At 42.8% G+C, this 24,500-nt stretch overlaps 1 protein-coding gene across 9 annotated transcripts in view; it reads left to right on the top strand.

The window, feature by feature from the left end:
• LOC135169256 (uncharacterized) overlaps positions 1 to 24,500 on the top strand; it is a 187,305-nt gene that overhangs the window by 124,377 nt on the left and 38,428 nt on the right. For 4 of the 9 annotated variants that reach the window (XM_064134087.1, XM_064134082.1, XM_064134081.1 and 1 more), the window contains exons 3-4: positions 10,737 to 10,810; positions 10,964 to 11,062. The exons of 1 other annotated variant lie outside the window; for it this stretch is intronic. In XM_064134087.1, coding sequence (XP_063990157.1) covers positions 10,737 to 10,810; positions 10,964 to 11,062 — 173 coding nt within the window. Of the gene's footprint in view, positions 1 to 10,736; positions 10,811 to 10,963; positions 11,063 to 24,500 lie in introns of those variants that run through there. 4 more of the 9 variants (XM_064134085.1, XM_064134086.1, XM_064134084.1 and 1 more) reach the window with 2 other exon arrangements.

Genomic DNA, 24,500 nt, shown 5'->3' on the forward strand with positions numbered 1-24,500 from the left:
ACCCGTGGATTCAACTTTAGTATAAAGAGTAAAAGCCAGTTGTGATTTGTGGAGTTTTTTAAATAACTAATTTAAGAATGAGAAGGTTAATTCGCGAACCAGGAGTTCCTGCAAGTTTTTGCAATTTTTTTATCCGTTTCAAGGAGCAATTTAACCCTCGAGAGTCGGCATAATCGGTCCAGCGTCACCGAATCGCTTTCAACCTCTTGAGAATTCGATTTCATTATTTTATTATTTATTTTTTGAAATTTAGAAATTCCGCGTATGTACCCTCTGAAGCGCGGGATATTTATGTCTGAACGATATGCATATTCGTGCTCATATTGGACTTCTGTCCCTTTCTCATGGGGTCTAACTGCCGACTGGACCGAAATCCAGCGAGGTCAGGGGTTAATGAAACATCCAGAGAAAAACAGGGGAATATTTTTCAATCATTTTATTTATTTTTTTAAATGAGGATATGTGCACGACCGAGTGAATGCCACGCGCGAAGTATTCGAATACCTGTTGATGATTCTTAATGCCTTTTAATGGTCCGAGTTCTCGGAAAATAATTTCGACATTAAAAGCTGAAATTGGCGGGGACGAAAAATCATGGAGAGAAAATGAATGAATTATGGGAAATGTTGGGCAATTTCAATTCATTAATTCAAGCTTTTTTTTTTTTTAACTTTATCGGATTCTTGGGATCATGGGAACCTCACTCAAGAAACCGGAAATATTTTATACGTTATATTCATCGAGTGATGAGCAACAGGTGTACGTAATACAGGAGCTAACGCCTGTGCCATATGGCACAAAAAAAGGTGAATATTCGTTAGGGATAAACAGAAGTGGATGGGGCGGTAATGGATTACTCTTTTTGGGAGGCCATGATTTACGGTTTTTAAATGAATGGCATCGTCTCACGTAAAGTGGAAATCACAGAAATTTGTCGACAAAATATCCTGAGACAATTTGTCGCGATAAAAAATTTTGAAGGGACAGAATTTTTGTATGAAAATCGGATTTTTTTTCTGGTTAGGGACATGTTAACCTGATAAAAATGGAGATCATTGTACAGGTATTATTTTATTTATTAACGTGTAGTTATGATATTATTCCTGATGGGGAGACGGGGGACCTGTAATATTCTCGAAAACGTACCGGAACTGGGGAAAAATATTTTTACTGCGAACAATAATTCGTGGATTCACAGTTTAAAGGTTTTTTACACACCACCTGATGCTCATTCTCTTCGGCTTAATTTTGGGGGACTTGCACACGTTCCGGTGTGGCATTACGCTTTTGTTGGGAAAAATTGCTACCTCGAGGTTTCAAAACCCTTCCACTTGTTTCGGTATTTTTTTCGTTAGTATAATGGAGATTTTTACAAAGTCCTGGATTTGTGAGGAAGGACGCAGCCCCAGAGACCAAAAAACTGTCACAATGGGGACTGGAAAAAATTTCTAATTTAATATTAATTAATAATTTCCTGGCTGAGCCAATTTTTTTTCTCTCCCTGTGATTTTCGGTTCCTACAACTGATTTTCCTTCTCATTTATGAGATATAAAAAATTATTAGCTAAATATATTTCGGTAGTTGTATTCGTGAATCGTCGTGAATCGGAGAGAAATATAATTAATCCACTCCTTCACCGAATAACTTTCACATACGTTGAAACAGGAATATAAAAATTTTTAGCCACTAGTCAAAAATACTCTTTCCTTCGACGGTAAAAGTCCAATGTACTTTAAACGGCCAATTTGGCAGCCGTAAAAACAACATTTATTTATGGTTGGTTTCGCCCCATCGACGAGAAAAAAACCAATGCCCGGAGAAAATTATGCCTGCACGAGTTGGTGAAAAAAAAAAAAATAAAGAAAATGAAAAAAAGAAACATGAGCATATTACCGTGTTCAAAAAGTTTCCGAGGTATCTTAGGTAGTGGTTTTTCTTTTTCTTCTGCGAGTTCTTTTTCAAGGAGAATTTACAGTGCATATGCGGGTTATGCGCGGTGCCCTCCAGACAGAGGAGGGCATGAGGGTTTACGAGGTTTGACTCGCCACTATCCGGAACCTCTTTTGCTCACTGAAACTGATTAGTCGCTCTCGAGAGAATATTTCTCATTTTTTAGTTCAATAAATTACGATCATTCCAGTGAATGGCTTTCTTTGTGAGGTAAGGGGTGAAGCTGATGCAAAAGTTTAATAAAAACCGGATGAACCATTCTGCCCCATTAGTATTTAACAAAATATGGCAAAGGCTTTCAACATTTTTCGTTCCCATTTTCTCGGAATCTCGTGGAGAAAAATGACTTTATGGGGGGTGAGGAGGCCAATTGCTGGACGATTAAGGGAAATTCGAATTCCGTTGGAGGATATAAAACGAAAGAACCACCTAAATGGGCATATGATGACTTCCATATCTTCAGGAATGTTGCAATTAGCCGAAAAAAAAATATTCCCAGCGAAAATCCAAACAATCACATTCACACGAGGAGATAATTCGATACATCATCTGGAATTAGATGAAAGGAAAATACTTTCCTTCATCTAACTAAAAACAAACTGTCTCACGTCCTTGCGCAGGGTTAAGAAAAAAATTAATTTCCTTATGTCCACCATTTCGTCATTATTTTCTCTCAACGATAGTGACACTGTTCATTTACCAGCCTCCACTCGTGCCATAATTTTTCCCCGAATACTCAGTATTTAACTCAGCTCTCAATTTCTTCTCCATTAAAAGCAAGAAAGAGAAAAATACAATCACCGCGGTAATTAAGCCTGGGTGTTCGACAATTAATTGGCCCGTAAAGTTTATGTACACGCGAATGGGATTCACCGTGATATACCACTGAGTTGGAACGCCTGTATAATCCGTGGGAAATGTGTATTTCAGCGATGCCAACAAAAACTCGAGCCCTAAAAACTGCATTAAAAGACCAGTCTAAGACATCGCGTGATCAGTTCGATATTTAGAATAATTATTCGTGGGCGCGGACAGAAACAAATACGGGAGAACGGCAAACCCGACTATAATTACGTTTTCATCTTCATAATAAGGTAGTTAAGGACCGCGAGAAATGGCATTTCTATTTTTAACATTTTTTCAAAGTATTATTTGAAATTTATGAAGCCTCCCAGTGGATTCGAAATCCTCTCGTCGAAGAGATTATCAAAATTGTGACGAAAAAAAATTTGGATTATGATGGTAGTGGGTCAGGGCCTGAGGGTCACTGATAAATTATTCATATGCTGGTATTTATTTAGAGATTAATTATTTGCTTTTTTATCATAATTCTCGTCAGTCTTGACTTGGCCATTTTTGTCCATTTTTTGCTGTGCAGTTCAAAATTTTTGGTTGAAAATCCCCTCGTCGTAGAGATTATTGAAATTACGCTGGCAAATAATTGAGATTATGGCAGTGGGTCAGGGGCCTGAGGGTCACTGATAAATTATTCATACGACGGTATTTATTCAGAGATAATTATTCCACTCCTACATTCCTCTATTTTCTCCACCGCTATTTTCCATAAAATTGTGTCACGTGACACGTGCATCAATTACATGCATCAATCTGCATTAAAAAAATCAAAAATATTCTTAGAGGAACGGAATAAATAATTAGGAGAGAAACAAATTTGATCTCATTAATTGACATTCGAGGCTCCAACCGGTTTTGCATAAATTCAATTCCATCACCGCTTGAAATTTTTAGCCTCGTTATTACCTCAATATGCGAACTAATGAGAGAGAATTGAATCGAGGATCACTGCGATCCCTCTCAGAGATATAAATTCATCTGAATCCTCGAATATACCTCGGCATTTTTTTTATTCCCGATATTTACCTGTAAATGCTTTACCGACGGTTCATGCGCATCGTTCGTCCAGGCCGTTCGATTTTAATTGCATTCAATTAACACTCATGCTCAAGTGTTTGAAGTTTTCCGGAGCTTGATCATCAACAGATGTGCAGCATTAACAGCCGATGAAAAAAGAACTGCAAATAAAATCCGCAAAAATTGCTGAAAAATAAAAAAACGCGAGAAATAAATTGTGAAATATTTTTGAATAATTTTGGGTAATTAAGTTGTGGTACACGATGAGGCCCAAAAATTTTTGTTGCGGATGAAAAAAATAAGAGAGGGGAATGTTGAGACTGTTGGGGCATAAATCATGGGTTTGATTATAAACCAAGTGAAGGAGTTAAAAATAAATGAATACAGGGTATTACAGAGAATGAGGCAAGTGTTTTGGCGGCCATTTGGGTGAACGTTGAACCTTGTGTATCGCTTGTGTTATGTTAATTTTCGCCTGAAAACTTTATTAGCTGCGTAAATCAATGATTACATGAAAATTGCGTGTCGGCTCGACTCTGCGACCTTTCAAGATCTTTTTGGTTTAACAGGTCTACCGTAAATTTTGGTACACGTCAATTGAAACAATTTTTTAGTTGTAAAATCATCCATTTGTTGGAAACTACTCTGTCAAAAAAATTTGGTCAAAAACTTTGGATATTGCTCAACAATTTATCGCGTAACACTTCCCTGGAAATTTCAGGGATATTCATCACTAACAATTAACGATTTAATTCCCCACAATTACTGGTAACTGTGAATTTCAGTTAATTATTTTATTTAATTAAAAGGAATGTACATTTAATTAGCAGGAGTAAAATTCAAGTGAATACACCTTAATTTTCGATAAATAACGATTTTTACGAAGTAATTATTCGGAAATTTCCACCGAGCTATGGATTTCTAATTATAAATACCAATCGGTTCCACGTCATCACAATTATAAAAATTAATTTGACCGAACTGTCAAACAATTAATCGCTCAAAGCGAAACATTACTCTGGCATTCCATCTCTGGGATTAATAGCCTCCTCCTCCCTCTCCCCCTTCCGACCCATCCAATCCAGAAATTAAGAACCGTTTAATTGTCCGACTCCTCCTTCACCGTCAAATTTAGTGCGATTTTTTATGCTTTCCATTGGAAGTATCACTTCTCAAAGTGCTATAGAATACAGTGAAATAAATCCATGATTCGCGACTCGCCTGGAATGGAGGGGTAAAAGTGACACACCGAGACGTGAATTCTCCATCAAAATGCCTCGTTATGGGGACTAACAGTAGATTGTTTTTAATCCCTAAATACCTCGCGAGAATTCAAAATTTCCGGCTCGAATTTCGGGCCCGATTACAACCTCCCGATACCCGGAAAGAAATTTCCAAAATTTGGTCTCCCAAATCTACTTTTTCCCGCAGAACTTCACCAAAAAAGTAGCTAATTGTCATTTCGTCCCACATTTCGCCCTCTACAGCTTTAATTTTCATCCGAAATGTCTTTCCGCGTATAAATCGCAAACTTAAAATTCCCCTCGCCTGTAAAAAAAAGGCCCACGCAAAACCATAAACCACCGGTACAAACGGTACCCCACTAATAACGGAAATTGTCGTCTAATGAACCTATAAATGGACCACAGAGAAGCGCCCAGTGTACCCCATAAACGTTGATGAAAATGAAGGAATCGTAAAGTTGGCCCCAACTCCACTTCAGAAAACATTAAAAATACGGGGGCAGAGGGGGGGGCGAACAAGTTGGAGAGAGGTACAGTCAACATTACCGTAAAGACAAGAGTCCCCCGAGGCATTGCAGCCGCTGAGGAGGAATTTATCAGTGCCTAGAAAGATTCATAACCCGTCCTGTACCCCACACACTCATAAACCCAATGGGAGTCATTTTATTTTCCTTATTTACCCGGAAAAAAAAAAAAGTCTCATTTAATTGCCAATAATTGAGAACGCCGGAGTGAATCCTTGGGAAAATAATAACAGTTCAGGGGGTGGAGGAATTGGGGGTGCGAGGGGGAGAATATTTTAACGTGTGCGGGTGGGGAACGTGGAGCGTGCGGTAAACGAACTGATGGTAGGCGCACGCGCGTGTGGCAGACGTGCGCAGACGCGTTCGGCGCCCCAGGACATGCGATTACCTTTCATCCGAGGCGCATCAAACGAGTCCAAAAGGAGAGAAAGATAAAAGTGGTTGGGGGGGAGGGGGGAGGAGGAGGAAAAAAAGGCACATCACGTTGACGTATCCGTCAAGGTTTCCTCCATCGGAGAATCATTTTTTTTTTCCTCCCCCTGTCGATACGCGGATCCTGGGGCTGACTAAGCGTTGACTGACTGACTGAGGTGGAGTAAGGACGCTGGACTTGACTCTAGGAATGTCGGGGTATTTTTTGCAGCCTAAACTTCTACTCATCGCATTCTATTAAATCGCTGGGGTATTTTTGCCCGGCGACGTGCTCCGGTGGAGACCTAAACGATCCTTGAAAGATGATACCTGTGAGGGAGGAGGGGGGGGGGACAGGGATACGGACCGTCAAACAGTATTTATGTTGATGCGTTCCACTCTTTTGAGAGTATTTGAGCATGCGCGAAGGTTGGGAGTGTGATAACTCAATTTTACGAAGCAGATGAAACTCTCGAATCGCAATTGCTGATGGATAACTCGAAAATAATCGTATCCTGATGGGAAATTTTTCCGAGACGTCGTGAGGGGCTTTTTTGGGGGTGAGACGTGTAGTTTAGGGTCATGGACACGTTGAAAAATGTAACAATCAATGGAGTGCCCTCCCCCTCTTCGCATTCGATGAGAAAAAATCCCATAAATCCATATAAAATATTCTTCACCCACCCGGAGGCCATATTGTGCGTGTCTCACATGATTTTTTTGAAATGCTGATACGTAGCCAGTCGTTTCCATACGTGACTTCACGCTGACTCCCTTTCGCAAAGCCATCGGAATATGTATCTCCTATACATACCTTAGAGGCGTTCGTGCAAATGAAACGTGAAGGAACGAGGGCGAGTATTATACGAAGAAGGAGAGATGTGAGTTTCACAAACTGAGGGTTAGGAGTATGGAATATCGCCCGAAGCTCATAATACGTTTATATCGAGAGGCCACCATTTGCGTAGGCAGGGTGGGCGCTATATCCACAATTTTTCGTATCTCGTGTTGATTTTTAAATTTTTTTTCACTCCACTCACATCAGTTGGTGCGTGTTTTCTCAATGGCCGGGTCGTGTTGCTTCCTGGAACGTAACCCATAATGTCAAGTCAATGTTGGACGTTACAAGGAACGATTGTTCTTTCATTTCACCCGGGAGATGGAATTTTGAATGGAATAAACAAGTATCGGATATTTTCACGTTTATCTGCGATCTTGTACATGGGTCTGGTATCGGTCTACATTTATTTACCATCAAAACTATCAATCTAGAGGTGATGTATGGGTGGTACGGTGGAGGCGACGTGGGCGAGGTCAGAAAGTGACACCGAGTTATATATATTTTTTCAATGTCTGGGTGAAGAATGGGAGATTTTGCGGATGAGAATCTAGAATAGATCGTGCACATATGGAGTTGAGAAAAACCCCCGGGGGATGGGAGCCAATGGAGGGAGGATCTGGAGGTCTTGGGCGGTTGGAGGTCTCGGGAAATTCTGACATCATTCGGCCTCTGACTTTGTGACTTTTCGGTTTTAAAGGCTTTGGGGTATCCCCGGGGATCGTCGGGTAGTGCCAGGGGGTGGGGACACGTGTCTTGGGAATATCATCTCGAAAAGTGGAGAAAGAATGTTTGGGAATTTAGGGATAATGTGGTGAAACACAGGACGTCACCGGTGGGATTTACGTTGACGAGGGTTATCATCTGGGGATTAGAGGGAATTATGAAATGATTTTCATGGGTTTGATGCTACGGCGAACGAAAATATTTATTAACTACTGAATATTCAGTCGATTTGGAATTTTTCCCGAAGCGTTCCGTAATTTTGGTTCGATTTTTTTGGAAAAAAATACGATACCGCGTCGTAGAACCTCCGGATCGAGAATATTTCCCCTCGTGACGAGGGTAAGATATCCCTCGCTTCCAGTGGAACGTTCACCCACCGAAGAACCTCATCCTCGCAGCTCCGAGTGGCCGAAAATTCCCTCATTCCGATGGAGCAAAACGCGTCCCGGCAATTTGGCAAATACAGTGCGAACCCCCCAATCGAAGTTGCATTCGGAAGCGACTGCAGTCGAACGAGAAGAAAAATTGCAAAAGCGGAGAATAAAGGAGACGCCGCAGCTGCAGAAATCCTCGCAACTAGATCGCGTGTTTTGCCATTCGGCATTGAGACCCTAGAAGTCACAAAATCTGGTCTATGGAATTAGTCGGACTGTTCTGTAAACCTTTGGGCCGATTTTTTTTTTTGAATATTCTCGTCTGGCACCTGCCCATCATAACCCCATCCTAGGAATAGGGAATTTTTTTGCGATCACACGGGAGAGCCTCGCTAATTCGTTTAGCAGGTCCTGCATCACCTGCACCATGATCCTGACATCCGTTGGAACAAATACCAGTGGGCAGTTTTTTTTATATGAACGACATGATTTCTTGGCACGTTCGATCGATAAACCGGGATACTCGGATTGCCGGACTCGTTCAGTTACTTCAGGTATTTCTTAGCCGAACGTTGTCTTTTTGGTTTTTTGCGTTGACCGGATGTGAGAGTGTCTCGGGGGATCATGCACGTTGGATACTCCACGGCTACGTGCTTGATTGTCAATGGACATCGCCGGAGTCATGGGTTAACGATTACGAGACACTGGCTTTTTGCACACAAAACCCCGGGGTTTTTGAGAGAATCCGCATGGCATTACGAGTCAATTGTTTTTTCCTGTGCGGATTGACCCCTCTTTGTGGTACGTCCGGGTCGAATTTCATTGACTTGATTGATTCCCGAGTATTCAATGGAATGCAGAGGTGCACTGCAAAAAACACTTGGAATTTTCCCGACCTCTCCGTCACATCTGTGCGAGAAAATGATTTTTACCCTCCGATAATTCCAAATTACAGTAAATTTTCATCAATCACTCAATAATTGTATCACAATATTTCCTCTACTTTGAGGAAAAATTGCGCAATGACCGGACAAATCCAGGGAAAATGCCGAACGCATCGTAAATAATTATTTTTTTTTACAAATAAACATTTACCACTCGAATATCTAATTTTGAGTTTGTCAAGACACCCGCTGCGGTGACCCAACATCACCAAAGCTGGTCTCCCGCATCGTGACGCAGAGACAATTCCCTCGTCACTCCGAAATAGATGGTTCTAGCTCACCAGGGGATAGCGAGCAGCTCTGGCACGTGCCTAGACCTCTCATCTTTCCCTCGACGACGTGTTTCCCCCAAAAATGATTACATCGTCCCCGAGTTTTTTTCCCCCACCTCGACAAAAAGTCATAACCCCCGATAGGAAATATTCCAATAAATAAAAAGCTATCAGCGCAAAAAAAAAAATGGCATAAATCAACAATCAGTACTCAAGGATTCCAGTGACATTCATAATCTCGTGCGAGTCCCATTAATCACCGTAATTATCTAACAAAGAAAATCCCGTAAATATCATCTCAATAAAGTTGTCTATAACTCAAAGGTATCATTCATCACCGGGTGAATTGCGTATTCCCCGTTAGAGCGATCTGCCATTGGACAATAATTCCACCATCGAAAATTTCGTAATTCCCCACCGACCGCGTTTACATACAACACAAGATCGCATTGAGAGGACGTCTATTAATCTTCAGGCCTGAGTTCACAAAGGAGGTGAACACTTTATATACCTCTGAGCATAATAAATGATAGCCTTCGGGGCCACCAGTGTCACTGGGGGGAGAAATTGATTGGATTCATACTGAGAACTATTATTATATTCTAACACCGTTTATCGGTATTATTGGAACAAGGATCTTGTTGTGAATGGTCCTGAATTATTATTCCCAGAAGGTGATTACCTATTTACCGAATTATTTCACGATCCCACCAAGTCCCAAGTGAATTTAAAATACGACAACAATTCAAATAATTAAATTAACTGGAAATACACGTAATTTTCCAACGGAAGTGACCAAATATTGACGATAACATCGTACGACTCAATTCCATACGATCATAACACTTTATAAAAGCGATTCAACCAACATGTTATCCATTATCTCTTTAAAAGTCATTACTGGCTGGCTGTAAACCTAATAGATAATTAATAAAATCTCACGGCATAGCCGACACGCTCGGAGAATTGCCTGACCACAGACTACTAAAACACCATCTGCAATAGTATGAATTTTAATTGGCTCATAATAAGGCATAAAACATCGCGGTCGAACGTCGAATGGGCTCTTGTTAAGCCTCACTACAGCGCACACGTCCGTGTGACTGGCTCTCGTTACACCACTTGTTGTGATCTAATTTTATTGGTAATGCGTTGCTCGCCTGACAATTTTTGACAGCCGAAGGCGAGTGGTACTTTCCCAAGGTGCAGGCGGAGCTTTTCCCACGAATGGCGAAGCCCATTTTTTTGAATAATTTGGCATAATCACGATTTCATTATCAGGAGGTCATTAAATTACCCAGTTTTACGGCGTTTATTTAACCAAAATAAAAGGGCCCATTCGACCATTCGGAGAAACCAAACCCCTTCGTCAACCTGAAGTTGAGCTTGCGATAGCCGGAGCCGAATAGAGAGATCGATTAAAATTTATACTCGAGATTGATGACGCCCAGCGATGATAAATCGTTCCCCGAGAATGTTTTCTGACAGTTGAATCATGAAATTCACTTGAGCACATGAAGGATACTTTGCTCCTTTTCATAATATATGTTATCACTCATTTTTATTCGTCCTTTTTCCAGCCCACCCCACCGCCTCAACAACCTGAAATTGATCATCAACAAGATGATGACAAGCTGCAGCAGCCGCAGAACAGGTAAGACGTGAAAGTACCAAAGAATAAAAAAAAAGGATTAACAACTGAACGTGTCATAATTCCTGACAACTTAATTTCCTCGAAAATTATTTGACGCTCACCGTTTCTCCTGTTTTGCACATTTTGATATCATTTTTTTTTTTGGACACGGAGGGAACTGGCAACACCACAGCTAGAGACTCTCGTGTTTGCTGCGAGGATTAATTTTCCAATTAACGACACAGCGGGACGTGCGTTACACCACGGGAATCGGTATGAATTATAACTGGAATTGGAAGCGATCGAAATGAGCCAGTATTGCTTGGAATATGTACTACTTGTATGTGAATCGATAAATCGGATGAATACTTGCTCCACCTTGTCCCATCTCGGGTACTATTTTCCACCGGACAATAATATATTATGCGCGATAATTCAGTATCGAGTGTCTTGAATTTTGTGTTACCGTAATTTTTGCGATTACATTCACACTTTAAATCGCAGCTGGATATTTATGAAACAGCGAAAAACCTCACACGGTGAAAATACCTCAATAAAAGTGGCCGAGCACCTGGAGAATGACTAATTTGGCGAAGGAATTTTCCCAAAATTTCCCCTCGACAATATCCGCCATTCATTTATCCGCTCTTGCATGTGGTGTACAAACTCGTTGATATATTGCGAAGACAGGAAATGCGTGATCGTGTACAGTTCGATATGACGAATAATTCCAGTTAAATTGCAAATGATCGAGATCGGTTGGTGTGAGACTGGCTCCAGACACACAAATCGATTCTCTTCTCACCCACGTCGCTAGTGGTCCGATGCTTATCTGTTAATTAGAAATGAACCCAGCATGTTGATATATTGATTAGCATTAAATGTTGCGTTGTAGGTGCGGCAAAAACAACTGACCCATTCGTGTATCATGCGCGGGAGGGAGAGTTTAAAGGCTCTCATAGGTTAGAAATGCGCGTGTGGGCGATACTGATAGCGAGAGTTGGAGGATTTATTGTGGTTTTAATATATTAATGAGGGAGAGTGCAGGGTTGGAGATAATAAAATGCCGGGATTTGACGCACCGTCGATTCTTTCCCGATATTGTAAAAAAAATTATTGAGCAATGAATCACGCGCACAGATAGAAAAGTCGAATAAAAATCATCGCGAAACGTGATAAATTGCCAGCGCAGGGAAAAGTCGGAGAATTTTGTGAGAAACTTCGGGTGATGTACCAGAATGGCAAATGACGATTGCAGTCATGTTAATCCCCGCATACTCATCGCATATGACTCGAGTGCGGATAATTGCTCTTATAACTGTCATACCCTCGTAATTAGAGACATCAGCGGTTCGCCCGTGGTTACACGGGTACTAATGATCCTCGTTTGCAGACGATGTGAGAGTTACATTGAGCGCACGTACCAGCTGTTTCCACAGAACTTATTGATTATGAATCGATTTTAACCCGAAGACGTCGGGAGCTCATGATCAATGGACATTTCTCATGACTTGTAGCTTAACTCGCTCATTGTGGCTTCCTGGAAATCCGTAAAAATGGGGGGAGGGGGGTATAGTTTTATCAGGATCACTGACGGCGGAGTGAATTCACCGATCTCCCCGGAGACTGCACGATCTAGATATCAAAAACCGGATCTCTGTACAACAGGGCATAAGTGATTTAATGCATGGCACGCGCTCACTCTGGCATCGCACGATCGTTTCCACCATCCTGTCTGGCTGATCTACGAGGATGGTATCTATCGTTGAAGTCATAACCAAATGGTTGATGTTGGGCCATTTGAATCGATCCGCCGATCATGAGGATATCGGCATAAAATCGCCGCTTCGCAGGGCAACATGAGCCTCACAAAGAACAGCACAAATGATCAGGAGAGACAACTGATCAAAAAATGGATTTTTTGCTCTCGAATTTCGAGGGGAATTTTTTATTCACTGGAATTCTCATTTGCACATCTCCTGAAACCGATCTCCATTGCAAAATACCCAATTTGCGATCGACACCGTGAGGCAATGACTGGAGATCAGCGCGCTGGGAGGTTCACGCTGAGCTGCCACCATGAAGACAATCATGGTTCTTTCGCACATATCCTTTCGTTAATTACACCAGCAGGCGTTCCTCGTACCTCTTCCCCATTCGTCTCCAGCCGATATCACTATTTGATCGCCATAAGTTGCCTCTGGTGTGTTCTACCGATCGCCGGTCATGAGCATCATGGATCCTATCACGAACACGGTGGGCGTTCTCACGCTGGCAAAAATTAACCATTGGCTGACTGGCCATTTCATTTGGATGAAACAACGTCATAAAAAAATGGGGGAAAACCATTGATTACTTATCACCGAACCGAAAATTTATTCATCCGCTCACTGAATGGTGATTCCAAGAGGGGTTGATGGTCATCATTTCGCGAGAATTTAATATTAAACCATTCGTTGGCTAAACGAGTTCCAGTTACTCGTTGAAAGGTCGTGTGGTCCTACGCTCATTAATCTTTTTGGCCTTTTCGACAGGCCAGAAGGACCCGATGGGAGGTACCGAGGGCCACCCCAGCTCAACTTGAATACACAACCAGTGACACTGGACCCCGTTCATATCGTGAAATCGGTCATCATTATTCAGAGGTTCAATTAAAGCCCTTGGGCTTCTCTAATTCGGCGTTGCCGTTGGTCGTTATCCCTGATATCTGGTGTGATTGCACCCAGGTGGGCCACAACTGATACCAGGGTACCCTGTACCATGGGACACCTAAGGGCTAGCCACTTTGGTTACCATCATCGCGTAGCATAAACCCAGAGGAGAACGAGAGAGAGGGAAAAAACAAAGCGAGAGAAGCGTGGGCGAGGCCCACCGTATCGATCTGCCAAGTCTTCGACCTTCGGTTATACCAGAGCATTCATCTGGGTGGTCCTGTAGTGCTTCACCATTGTCATGAATCATGCGTTGTGTTCTAAAAAAAAAATTGTATCTGTGACAATACACGTGACTCTTGGTCCTCGGAATGATGCCAAAAGGACATTAATAAATCGACCGAAATTGTCAGGAGGCCATCGTCAAAATTAATGTGAAAGTCATGTTTCGTAAAAAGAATCAAGCGATCTGATGGCTGCTGATGGGTTTTGCTCGGGGGCTGAGTTAAATGATCAAATGTCACAAAGAAGTTGAACCATTTTCGTTTCGCATTCGAGGAAGACTTCCGCCATTGGTAGATACCAGACGTTTGTCCGTAAACGTCTCCCATTGAGCCATACCATCACGCACACAGAACCGGGGGTCTTTAAGTCAACGTGCTCAGCTGCCCCCAGTGTTCCGTTGGAATTCGAAATGTCGTGAGGAATTGCCAGATCGACAAGGGCCGAGGTTTCCATCGGCAGATGTCTGAAAAATCGCCGAATGGATTGGAATCGATTTCAATCACGAAGATTATTGGAAAGCTCCGAGGGACAATATGGTATGGTATGGTATGGTATGGTATGGTATGGTGACCTGAGGTAACGACATGAGGAGCAAAAGGAAGTTGGGTGAACTTGTCTGACTCATCACAAGATCAAACGAAAAGCATCTCTGGGGTAGATCCTCGCATCCCTCTGTGGTTTCTGGACAATTAATTAGACCGACCATCGGGTTTCTCCGTCTCTATCGCTGGACCCCCCTCGACTAATGCAATTTGGAAGCTGTTCGCTGACCCTCTCGGCCCTCCGAAATTCTCATAGTCGATCAATGACTCGACTCGTTACAGAACCAGGGGGAGGGAAAATCAAAGGGTAAAAATATAACCAACAAATACAGGTGCACCTTGTGCTCCGATTCTGAACTCTATGGAGAGAGGTATAATCAAGAGGCCTCCACGCTCGGATAATTCCTCCTAATGCCATGTCCTGAGTATCTAGCCCCCAGGCCTGGGGAGCGGTACCATTCGTCAGCTAGGGGTCCTATTGCGTGCACCTCGACTTAGGGACAAGAAATTTCCGAAAGGTCTTGGGATTTACCTGCAGGCTAAATTTTGATGATCGAATGCTAATTTCAGTGGGCCAACCGGTGAATTAATCGCGAGTGTCTCGAATTTTTTGGGGCGACCAATTTGTCAAGAAGACTTGGCTTTTTTTCCGCATCCGCTCTGCTAATTCACCTTGGACTGGTCAGTCATCTTCAGGGACGTGTTAGGACACCCGGGCACATGCCAAATATTTCGTCCACCATTCGTGGGTCATGAACAGGTGCAGCTGGACTTCCGGGGAAACTTATTGTATGATCTTCTGAGGAATCAATTATCCTTTGCGGAAATCCAAGGAGGAGACTCATAGATTTTGACCGCTGTCTAAGGAACATCTATCAATCCGCTAGTCCTTGGCATTAGCAAAATCCTATGAAACTGCAATAATCCACGGCTCCTAATTTATCTACTTCACCAGTACCGTCCTGATAATCATTACAAACTCGTCTCTTTAATCCTGAATAATCCTTCGTGAACATTTGCGTATGGCTGGAGGATAATTCCAACAAATGCCGTCTTGAAATCCCAGTCATGCTGAAGAATCTCGTGGGGTGAATACAGGCGCGAGAAAAAGCAGATCTCCCGCTTCAGGAAGCAGACGAGGTGGCGAGGGGAAGACAGGGGCACCTGGCGAAAAGGCATTTATTGCTTCTTGCACCATTTTACGGGTGCTTAATTCCTTTGCCGGCATCGCCTAAATGCACCTTTGCCCACTGGTGGGATTTCGAGGATGCCGTGGATTCGACAATCGGAACGTGCAATCCTTTTGGAAAAATTCACACTGGTTCGCGCACAACTTCTTAGAGAGAAAGGTGAAGGAGGTGGAGGAAGAGGGTAGAGGAATGAGGCATCTTCGTGCCCATACTGGGGTACAATAGTCTGAGGCAGTTTGCGCTCGACTTGGCTGGACAATGGCGGGAAAAAATGCGACGAAAGAGGCAGAAAGGCATTTGGCTCCTAAGAAATTGCGATATCGAGAGGCCCCGCTGAAATGTTCTACAATAGAAGACATTCCAAAATATCTTGTTCCTTTATCCTCTGTTCTTCACCTCTTCGTAAATGTATTCCGGTCTTCACGTTGACAATAATATTTATGTCAATCGATCGGTGGAGTAATGAGATGCCGATGGTGGGATTAACGATACGACATGAACCAACAGCGATGATCATCGATTCCTCCTCTCCATCGCCAATGAAACTAATGAAAGAAATTAAGTATAAATCGTTTGCCATTAGCGCACATCCATTGCGGTATTATATCACGTGACGTACTTTTTTTTGCAACTCTCTCCCATTGAAATTTTACGGAAAATGAGGATACGGCAAATTCACAACACGCACTTGCACGTTAGACAACAATCTTCAATTTTCAGTTGGAGTAAGATCGGCACCTCCAGGTATCCTTGCTCAGGAGGAAATACAACCGGTCGTTCCTTCGGTTAACGATGAAATTATACGATCGAAACGAGTGGGTTTTAAAGGCATCAGTGTTACATGCCTACCATGAGTGTAGTATCTTCCTTCTTCTGCCATTGCGATGAGGGAATAATTTTAATGAAAGGTACACTTTTCTGGGGAACCGGAGGGAGTTCCAGTTGCTTTTTGAAATTCGATCGATTGGCATCGTGTTGTGGATATAACGATGGGAATCGATTTCCGACAAAGGAGGGACCGATGATCGGCGCCTATCGACACGTTTCAGTGGTTTTGTCTCATCTTGGTATTTTAATACAAAGAACTGAGTTGGAATTCAGAACGTCCTTCGGGTGCTTTGGCAGGAGGGGGAAATATTTCGGCAGGACCCAACAAAAATTCGATCCCTCGGAGTGATGGACCAGTGGGGGCGGGGTCGGGGGGAGGGAGAGACAAGGGAGTCATAAAAGGGGTTTTGATGGCCCGCAGAAGCGTGTCTCCTTACTCTGAAGAACGTGATGACGCGCGAGAGTGTGCGCTGCATCCAGAGAGCGGCTCCATTTGGGGGAGAAAAAATTGTGGGCAATTTCAAGGCTGTTTGGGGTTGGTAAATGTGGATGAAAATGTGCTCGACTTTTTTTTTTTAGCCGGCAGCACTCGGCGAGAGACGAATGGAAAGTGCACTGCATCTAATTGCATTTCATTATGGGGAATGGTAATTGTCATTGTCATAGAAAAAAATACTTTTCAGTGGAAGCACTGGGATCATTCGATTTTCCCTCTTTCTCATTCTGATTGGAAGTGGTGGACAATGGGCTGTACTACCGTCCAATCAGCGGCAATTGTTGTGAATCACACGAGTCATGTCTTAAAATGTTTTAAAATTTTAATGAAGACCGTTTCGTTTTCAGCTCCAAACATCGTTTCATCTTCATCCCAATACTCACAGCTTTTATTATCAACCTTTACTACCGGCTTTTAACCCAAGAGCACAATACAATTTCAATTTTATTGTACCATCTGGCACGAAGTAGGAAACCGGTGGTGTTATAAACCTCGTAATAACCGTCGGTTTTTCTTTCATGTCGTCTTCACGGTATCCGACCTGTGTCAAATTTCTCAGATAACTTTCGCGAGATTTAGCGAGCATTGGAGCGTGCATAATCGCTGATACATTCTTGAAGGATCGAGCCGCACGGCATTTGCAAACAAGAATAACTGTTGCCAGTGGAAACACTGAAAAAACTGGGTCTTTGAAAGCCGTCTGAGTTTAATGTCAAATAGCAAAAAAAATGTCTGCATGATTAAACATTTCAGAGTTGAATTCAGACGGAGGTATTTGGTCTAGACGAGAGAGACCAAATTTCCTATCATCCAGATAATTGAAAATTTCGTGATTCCCCTTTTAAACTCAGCAATCAATTTTACCGGCCCAGAAACGCGATATTTTCAACCCGAAAATACCCGGTTGCAGCGGTTAATCTGATAATTCCTTTCTCCCCCAGACGTATGAACATGTATCATAACTCCAATGTGATTGGAGATTACTCCACTGCAGTGATAAATAATCAGACTTGATGTCCCTGGTCAGGGCTGAATAAAATTACATTTGGTATCGGCTGTTGTCCTGAGGAGATACTGTCCCTTGGCTTAATTACTTTGCTCATTCATTAATATCACCGGTTATTCAGGGTTCACCGGGCATTCCGCCCCGAGCAAATGCCTTCGCCCCTGACTTCACAAAAAAAATCCCCATAAATAATCTAGATGTCACAATATCGAAGCCAATGATTAGGTTAGACTCCATAGTTGAAACGATGGAGATAAAAACCACTGGCGATACCGTAAGCAAACATGGCCGTCTACATCGTACAGGAAATGAATCTGGATCTACTAATTGACAGAACTGATTCCTTTAATTAAGTTGGCACGGTGGTCGCGCTGGAGCGACACGGATTCCTCCGGCTCCTCCTTCTTTATTTTCAAATGTTGTCCTTTCTTGTTGATCCTTTTTGTGAGAATCTTGGAGTGTTCATTACCCTTTGCTATCCACGTGCTTTCGTCGGTGTATCCCCCTGGCCTCTCCCTCCGTTTCGTTACGCGCTATTCCAAATGCTCGTCAAAGACCCCAAGGGAAGACCAGAGACCCTTCAATTTGTCGAGGGCTTCTCTACGCCCGTCGCATCCACTTGGGGTTCAGTGTCGCCAGGTTGGGACTACCATCGCTCATTATTCCCAATTATTTGTCCTCTCTCAATGAAATGACAGGGGCTGGAGGGCTAATTAGACGAAAATATTTTGAGTCACTCCGCGAGACTCCACACAAAGGACCGGTTTACTTCAGCCGGATTAATAATTTCGTTTGAAATTTCTGGAGTATTTTGCGGGTATTTAGTTGCAGAAAATTTTCTGAATATTGTGCACAATGTGAACAGCCATATGTTAATACCCTCATCATAAAATCCATGAACATCCAGCGTGGGTGTCCACCAAGCCGCCCATGTCGATGCATCCAGTTTTCCTCACTGCAGCCCCTCAAGTAACAATTTAATTACAAACTCTCCACACATATTCACAATCAAATAATCCCAACCACCCACGTTAAAATTGATTCAGCTACGGTATTAAGATTCAGACATTGTACAAGGGGGTAGGGCTCAATTTATTGGATTCAACTTTCGTGCCTCATATGCCCCAGAGCGTCAAACAGTAGTCGCCACGAAGGATTCACTCTCGAATTGCAATTAAGAAGTTCGTAACGCCGATTTGGACGGTTATCATCCTGAAGGTACAATCAGGCCAGGGGAATATTGAGATTATATTTAGAAACACCTGTCCACGGTGAAATATCTAAATCCTTTCTTCCTGGAGACTGTCGCGAGATGAGTCGGAGGATTTTTGGGAAATTTTGGAGGTTGAAAAATTCCGATAAATTTCGCAACCGAAATTCCCCTCGATCGCTTACCAGTTATTATTTCACAAGCGAGTAGTTGAAATTCAATAATTGGATGGCAATTCATTGTTTCAACAAGCAGTTGTTAAAGCTGAGCAAATAATTTTCTCCATGGAGGCGTGTTTATTTCTTTTGGCAAAAAATATTTATATATTTTCCCGGGGTAAAATCGTTGCAAACCTCTCGTGATGGATCTCCAAGTGTTTTGTTAGGCATTTCAGGGGTATTATTTCAAAACTCTCGCCCACCCATACACTCGTGCATGCACTAATCCCCGGAGGGAGGGAGGCTGTGGGTCTGACGTTACCATAGGGATTGTATTCCCCGAGAAACTCCACACATGTGTGTTATCGCAATGGGTAACATGGCCCGGGGCGGTGCATTCGGTTGCGTGCCATCGTCAAACAATAAAGACAGCGATAGACGGAAACACGTGCGAACATCTTCACCATCGAGTGCTCTACGTTTCGGCGAACTTAGCGTCTAGTCCTTTTCGCTAGATCTAATGAGTTTCAAACGTTTAGCGTCGCGTGTCAGGCCCATTGAAATCGCGTGGGAAAGTTTTTTGAGCAAATAAAGTTTTCCGTTGAGTAAAGAAAGCGTTAAATTACTAAAAAAAATGGTTTTCGTTTACTCGGGGGTACATAAAATTACCTGGACTATTCCTCCCTGTCTAATTAGTTGGGTTTAAGTGAAGATGAACGATAATATGATTTTTTCGACGGGATCCGCTGGAGGGAGGCGCGAAGATCCGCCTAAGACGCTTCAATTGTCAGGGCGCACTTTATTGTAATCCGAATGAATAGGGCAGCAGTGTAAAGCCTTTAACCCTAATCCACTAGGTATTAGGTGAAACCCGGTCGTTTATTCTCCGGTGATATTCCTCGAAACCATCGTAAACTACCCTTTCGCCCAACAGCCTCGAGGTTGAGCGCTTCAAGTTCAACAGCCGGCGAAAAAACCTGAGATCTCAATCTCAAAAATAGTTTTTCGACGATTCATTCATGAGGCCATACTCGGGCCATTGTCGGCTGCTTACTCGAGTAAATATTTATCCTTGTTACGTTTCTCACTGTATTTTGGGATTACTGGGGCAGATCCTTGCGGCCTAGTTTTGAAAATAAATAGAGCCGCCGAACAGGTGACGTTGGGCTGCTTCCACCGTCGGTTTGATTTGTTGAATAAATGCTTTATTTATTTAAAATGTTGGTCGGTCGTCAGCCGTCATATCTCGACAACTTGTTGAAAGTTTTCGAGTCACTTCGATGGAAATCTCGATTGATAAAATCTTGTCAGAAAAAAGTTATTATGTTTGCCGAGGAGGCTCGTCCCGTAAGGACGTGAAATTACGAAGACGTTTTTACGTCTTCCCCCACAAACATGGAAATTATAGTGACAGCAGGGCGGGGCTATTTTCTCATTTGGCCTGAGTGCATAAAGAACACTCGGACGATTTCGAGATTTTAATAAGCAAGAGGTCTGGAGACCCTGGAGGAGTCCACCGGGACAAAACATAAATTAAGCAATTACCGAGGATTATGAGCATGTTCACGGATGGCTGTGTTAGACCAAGTTCCCCGTCTTTCCACCTCCCTCGAAGAATCGGCCACAGTAGTTCATTCCCTTTTGCTACGGTTGCCAGCCCCACCCTCTCGCCCGGGCCTCCCTGGAACTCCTGCAGGGGATGTACCGTCTCAACGGACAACAGGAGGTGAAAATAATTTTTCCTGCATCATCTCCTCACCAATACTCAGTCCCGAAGTTTCGGAGACAACGTCTCCGGGTGCACGTGCCCGAACCCTTATTCGTCCACCCCCTCCAGAGGTTATTCCACGAAGATCCGCTTTGTGACGCTCGGCTTTGTGACGCAACCTTGAAGAATTCAGTACCGATTCATGCAATTTCCTTCCGGTTCCCCCTGACCCGAATACCTGCTTCCTTTCAAACCAGAAGTGCACCCATGCAGACTCCATCATCGTCTTACCTCACGTCCTCCTGAGATAAAAAACAGTCGAACGTGACGCAGTCCATTCGGGGGAAAAAAAAAACGTTTTAGTATCCTAAAATGCATTGGACCGGTCACTTCCTTCGAAAAATTATTCCTCTGGCCCGTCTGTCCCTGTCCCCCTCTCCTTTGTCTGCATCCTGTGAATATCACGGCGCCAAGACACTTTAAGACTCGAAAATACGCCCCAAAACATAAGAGAGAGAAAAAGTTTTTCATTAAATCCAAGGCGCCACGTTGCAGTGACCATAAAAATCTGGAAGCTGAATATTAATGGCTGCTTAGGGGTATAAACCTTGGATCACAGCTCATCCGATGTGTGGTACCTCCTGGTGGAGTGGGAGGACCGGAGGAATGATGTAAGCAGCGGGTTCCGAAAGTGGCACCAGCGAATTCGGAATTAAACGGGGACTTTTGTTCCACACATGCACCAAAATATTAAATTGTCAGTGAATCCCGCATTTATTTGCATTCATTTTTTACATCTGACATCAACAAAATTGAAACCGAGACTCTTTTTGTTTTACCCTAAAAAATGATATCGTAAATTTCGCGATTCGCGTACCCGGAGCGTTAATTAGTAACTTGCTCCTTCTTAATTTACATCTTCATTTGCAGTATTTAACGGAAATGTAGATCGATAAAGATTCAGATTTTATTATCAACTTGGCAATGGAAAGGGAACGATGAACGACCACCTGTAATCCCTTCGATCGAATAGTTATTTAATTTCAAATAATTTTTACCAAAATCGTTAGACCCGATTAATCACCATCAGTCAATTTCCCCGGATAATTCTCGAACGCAGCACTCAAAATTCCTCGGATATTTTCCCATAAACCCCTAAAAAAATATGACACAACAACCCCTAAATAACAGACGTTCAAAATGTTTGGAACTCTTTTCAAGTGTTGCCGACCTACAGCACAGCCTAGGCCTCTCTGAGTATATTTACGTGTCCTCGAATGTTATTATAAGTGGAAACACTCTGAGAATGGTGAATTCAGATGGACTCTCCCACCGGATGCCTCAGCGATATCCTTGTATTCTCGAAATTCCTCGTCGAGTATTTCGCTTGTGGAATAAAACATCGTCGGAATTCGTTTCCCATTCAGCAGCAACAGCATTTGCGCTTATCTCCAGTTATTTAATTTTGTTCAACCATTTGAGAAACACTGATTTGCCTCACTCCCCCTCGGGTGGCCATTCAAATATTGGCAATTAGTTGGGCTGATGCTGCATCAAGTGCCACTTGAAATTATCCACTGGGCTGAATAAAATCTTTTATAATACGATCTGGATGGGCTGGAGCGTCCTGTGAGGTCCCCATTTCACTTCTACCATTTGTATACTTTCTTCCTTCGGAGATGGAGAAAATCGATTAACTAACGATGTGGACATTCTGCCAGTGCCATCAAAAACCACCGAATCCCCCCAGTATTGCTCATTTAATTTGTTCAAATGATCAGATTCATGCAATCAGGTTCTCGAGGATCTTTGGCCTGATAAAACACCAACAACTGATTGTATTGCCCATATGTTGCGGCAAATTAGCATCAGGGTAGCTCTTAAATTTCAATCTGGCAACATATGCGAAAAAAAAAATAGGGACTAATTCCAGATTTTTTGATTAAATTCCCGTGACGATGATTTTCCACCTCTGATCCGGCATCAGCAGTTTGCAAATTCAATTCGAAACTCCGAGAGATTTAAAAACCATAATTTCTTGGGGTTTGTGTGTGGCCTTTCGTGATATTCTTCACCAGATTCACGGCAGGTTGGAACGAAGAAAATTATAAATATCTCGGCTCTGTTGTTTTACCGTTGCACTTTCGCTGGACCTCTCGCGTATAAGGGCAAAGTATTTCTTCATAATAACACATCTAATGAGTAATTTGACCTCCGTACAGGCGATGGGTAACGCACAATTACCGCGAGGGATAAGAAAAATGTATTTACGTCCGTGATTTTTTTTTCTGGAGGGGGAGAAGCCAAGTACCTTCGGGCTTGGGGCCTTTAATTTTTGCTGAATGATTGTCGGTGGTGAAGACTGACGATGTAGATTAATAGACTAGTTTCAGACGAGTTCGGTTTTACTTCCTATAAAAATGAAACGGATAAGGTTCGCCTTGGAATGGGCCTCAAGGTCTCAGAGGGAGAAAAAAAATTAAATGAAAAGTTGTGATGTTGACATCGCGGAGGGAGGGGGGGGCGAATGTTGTTATGATAACAGTAATTTACGGCGCAAGTGAAAGGTTGAAATGGGGCTGTAAAGCAATGGTCGGTACAAATGTCAAATTTACTTGATTTTTAATGAATTTTTACGATTCCATAATTAGATGCCTATGATTATTAGTTAATGACATTTAAATTTAATGTTTTCCCTGAATATTCCTCAGTGTAGCTATCACCAAAATTGGTTCCACAATTATCCACAAGACAATGATTATCCAGTAGCCCCCGGTGGTGGATCTCCAAAAAACAATTCTCCCAATTGACTCACTCCAATCAGCTCCCCCAGAAGTTCACCCCGATTCCCCGAGGATAGCAACTACTCAATTAACAACAATTATGTCATCATAAGCCTTTTATTAATTTCGGTAGAACCTCGGCGAACGTTAGAACAGCAATTTTCTAGTCTTTGCATATAATTCCCGATTGAAATCATTAAATCCACGCACGTGAAGGCATGAGCAGCTCTACCCCGATGTCCCAGGTTTCAGTATTCAGCATCAGGCAGGTGAAATTAAGACGTTCCGGTTTGGATTTTTGAGTGGCTCCATCCATTCATTCGCCACCCCTTTACCCTCTGTCCAGGACCTGAGGAACTCAGCCCACAGATGCACATAGTCAGATGTCCAGCATCGTCTCCAGCAATTTATCTAAATTACAGGGTGGCGGAGCATTGATTAGGGGGGAGTACGATTAAACAATCTAGGCCTCCCTGGTCGAAACTTCTGGGAGGGCTGGGCCCACCAGAGATCGTCAAAAGGATTTTTGATCATCTCTGTCGTGTTTCTATGCGCAAAAATGGCTTTTTGCAATGAAGCAGATGATCGCCCCCGGGGCAATCCACTCAAAATGAAGCAGTTATACGACCGAACTAATAACATATTTAGGGATGGCCAGGGGTCCCACACCGCCGGAGTCCTACGACCGCCCAAGATGGCACGCTTCCAGGCCTAGTGAAAGACTTCTTTCACGTTCAGCCAGACAGTGAATTTTTTTTTTCACCAGGGCGTAGAGATGATCGAGCATGTGGAGGAGTGAAATGCAATTCTGAATATGGCCGGCGATTTAGCCTGATTGCTTTATTATGTGCTGG

The sequence above is a fragment of the Diachasmimorpha longicaudata genome, chromosome 14, assembly GCF_034640455.1.
Source record: "Diachasmimorpha longicaudata isolate KC_UGA_2023 chromosome 14, iyDiaLong2, whole genome shotgun sequence".
NCBI classification, from domain to species: Eukaryota; Metazoa; Arthropoda; class Insecta; order Hymenoptera; family Braconidae; genus Diachasmimorpha; species Diachasmimorpha longicaudata.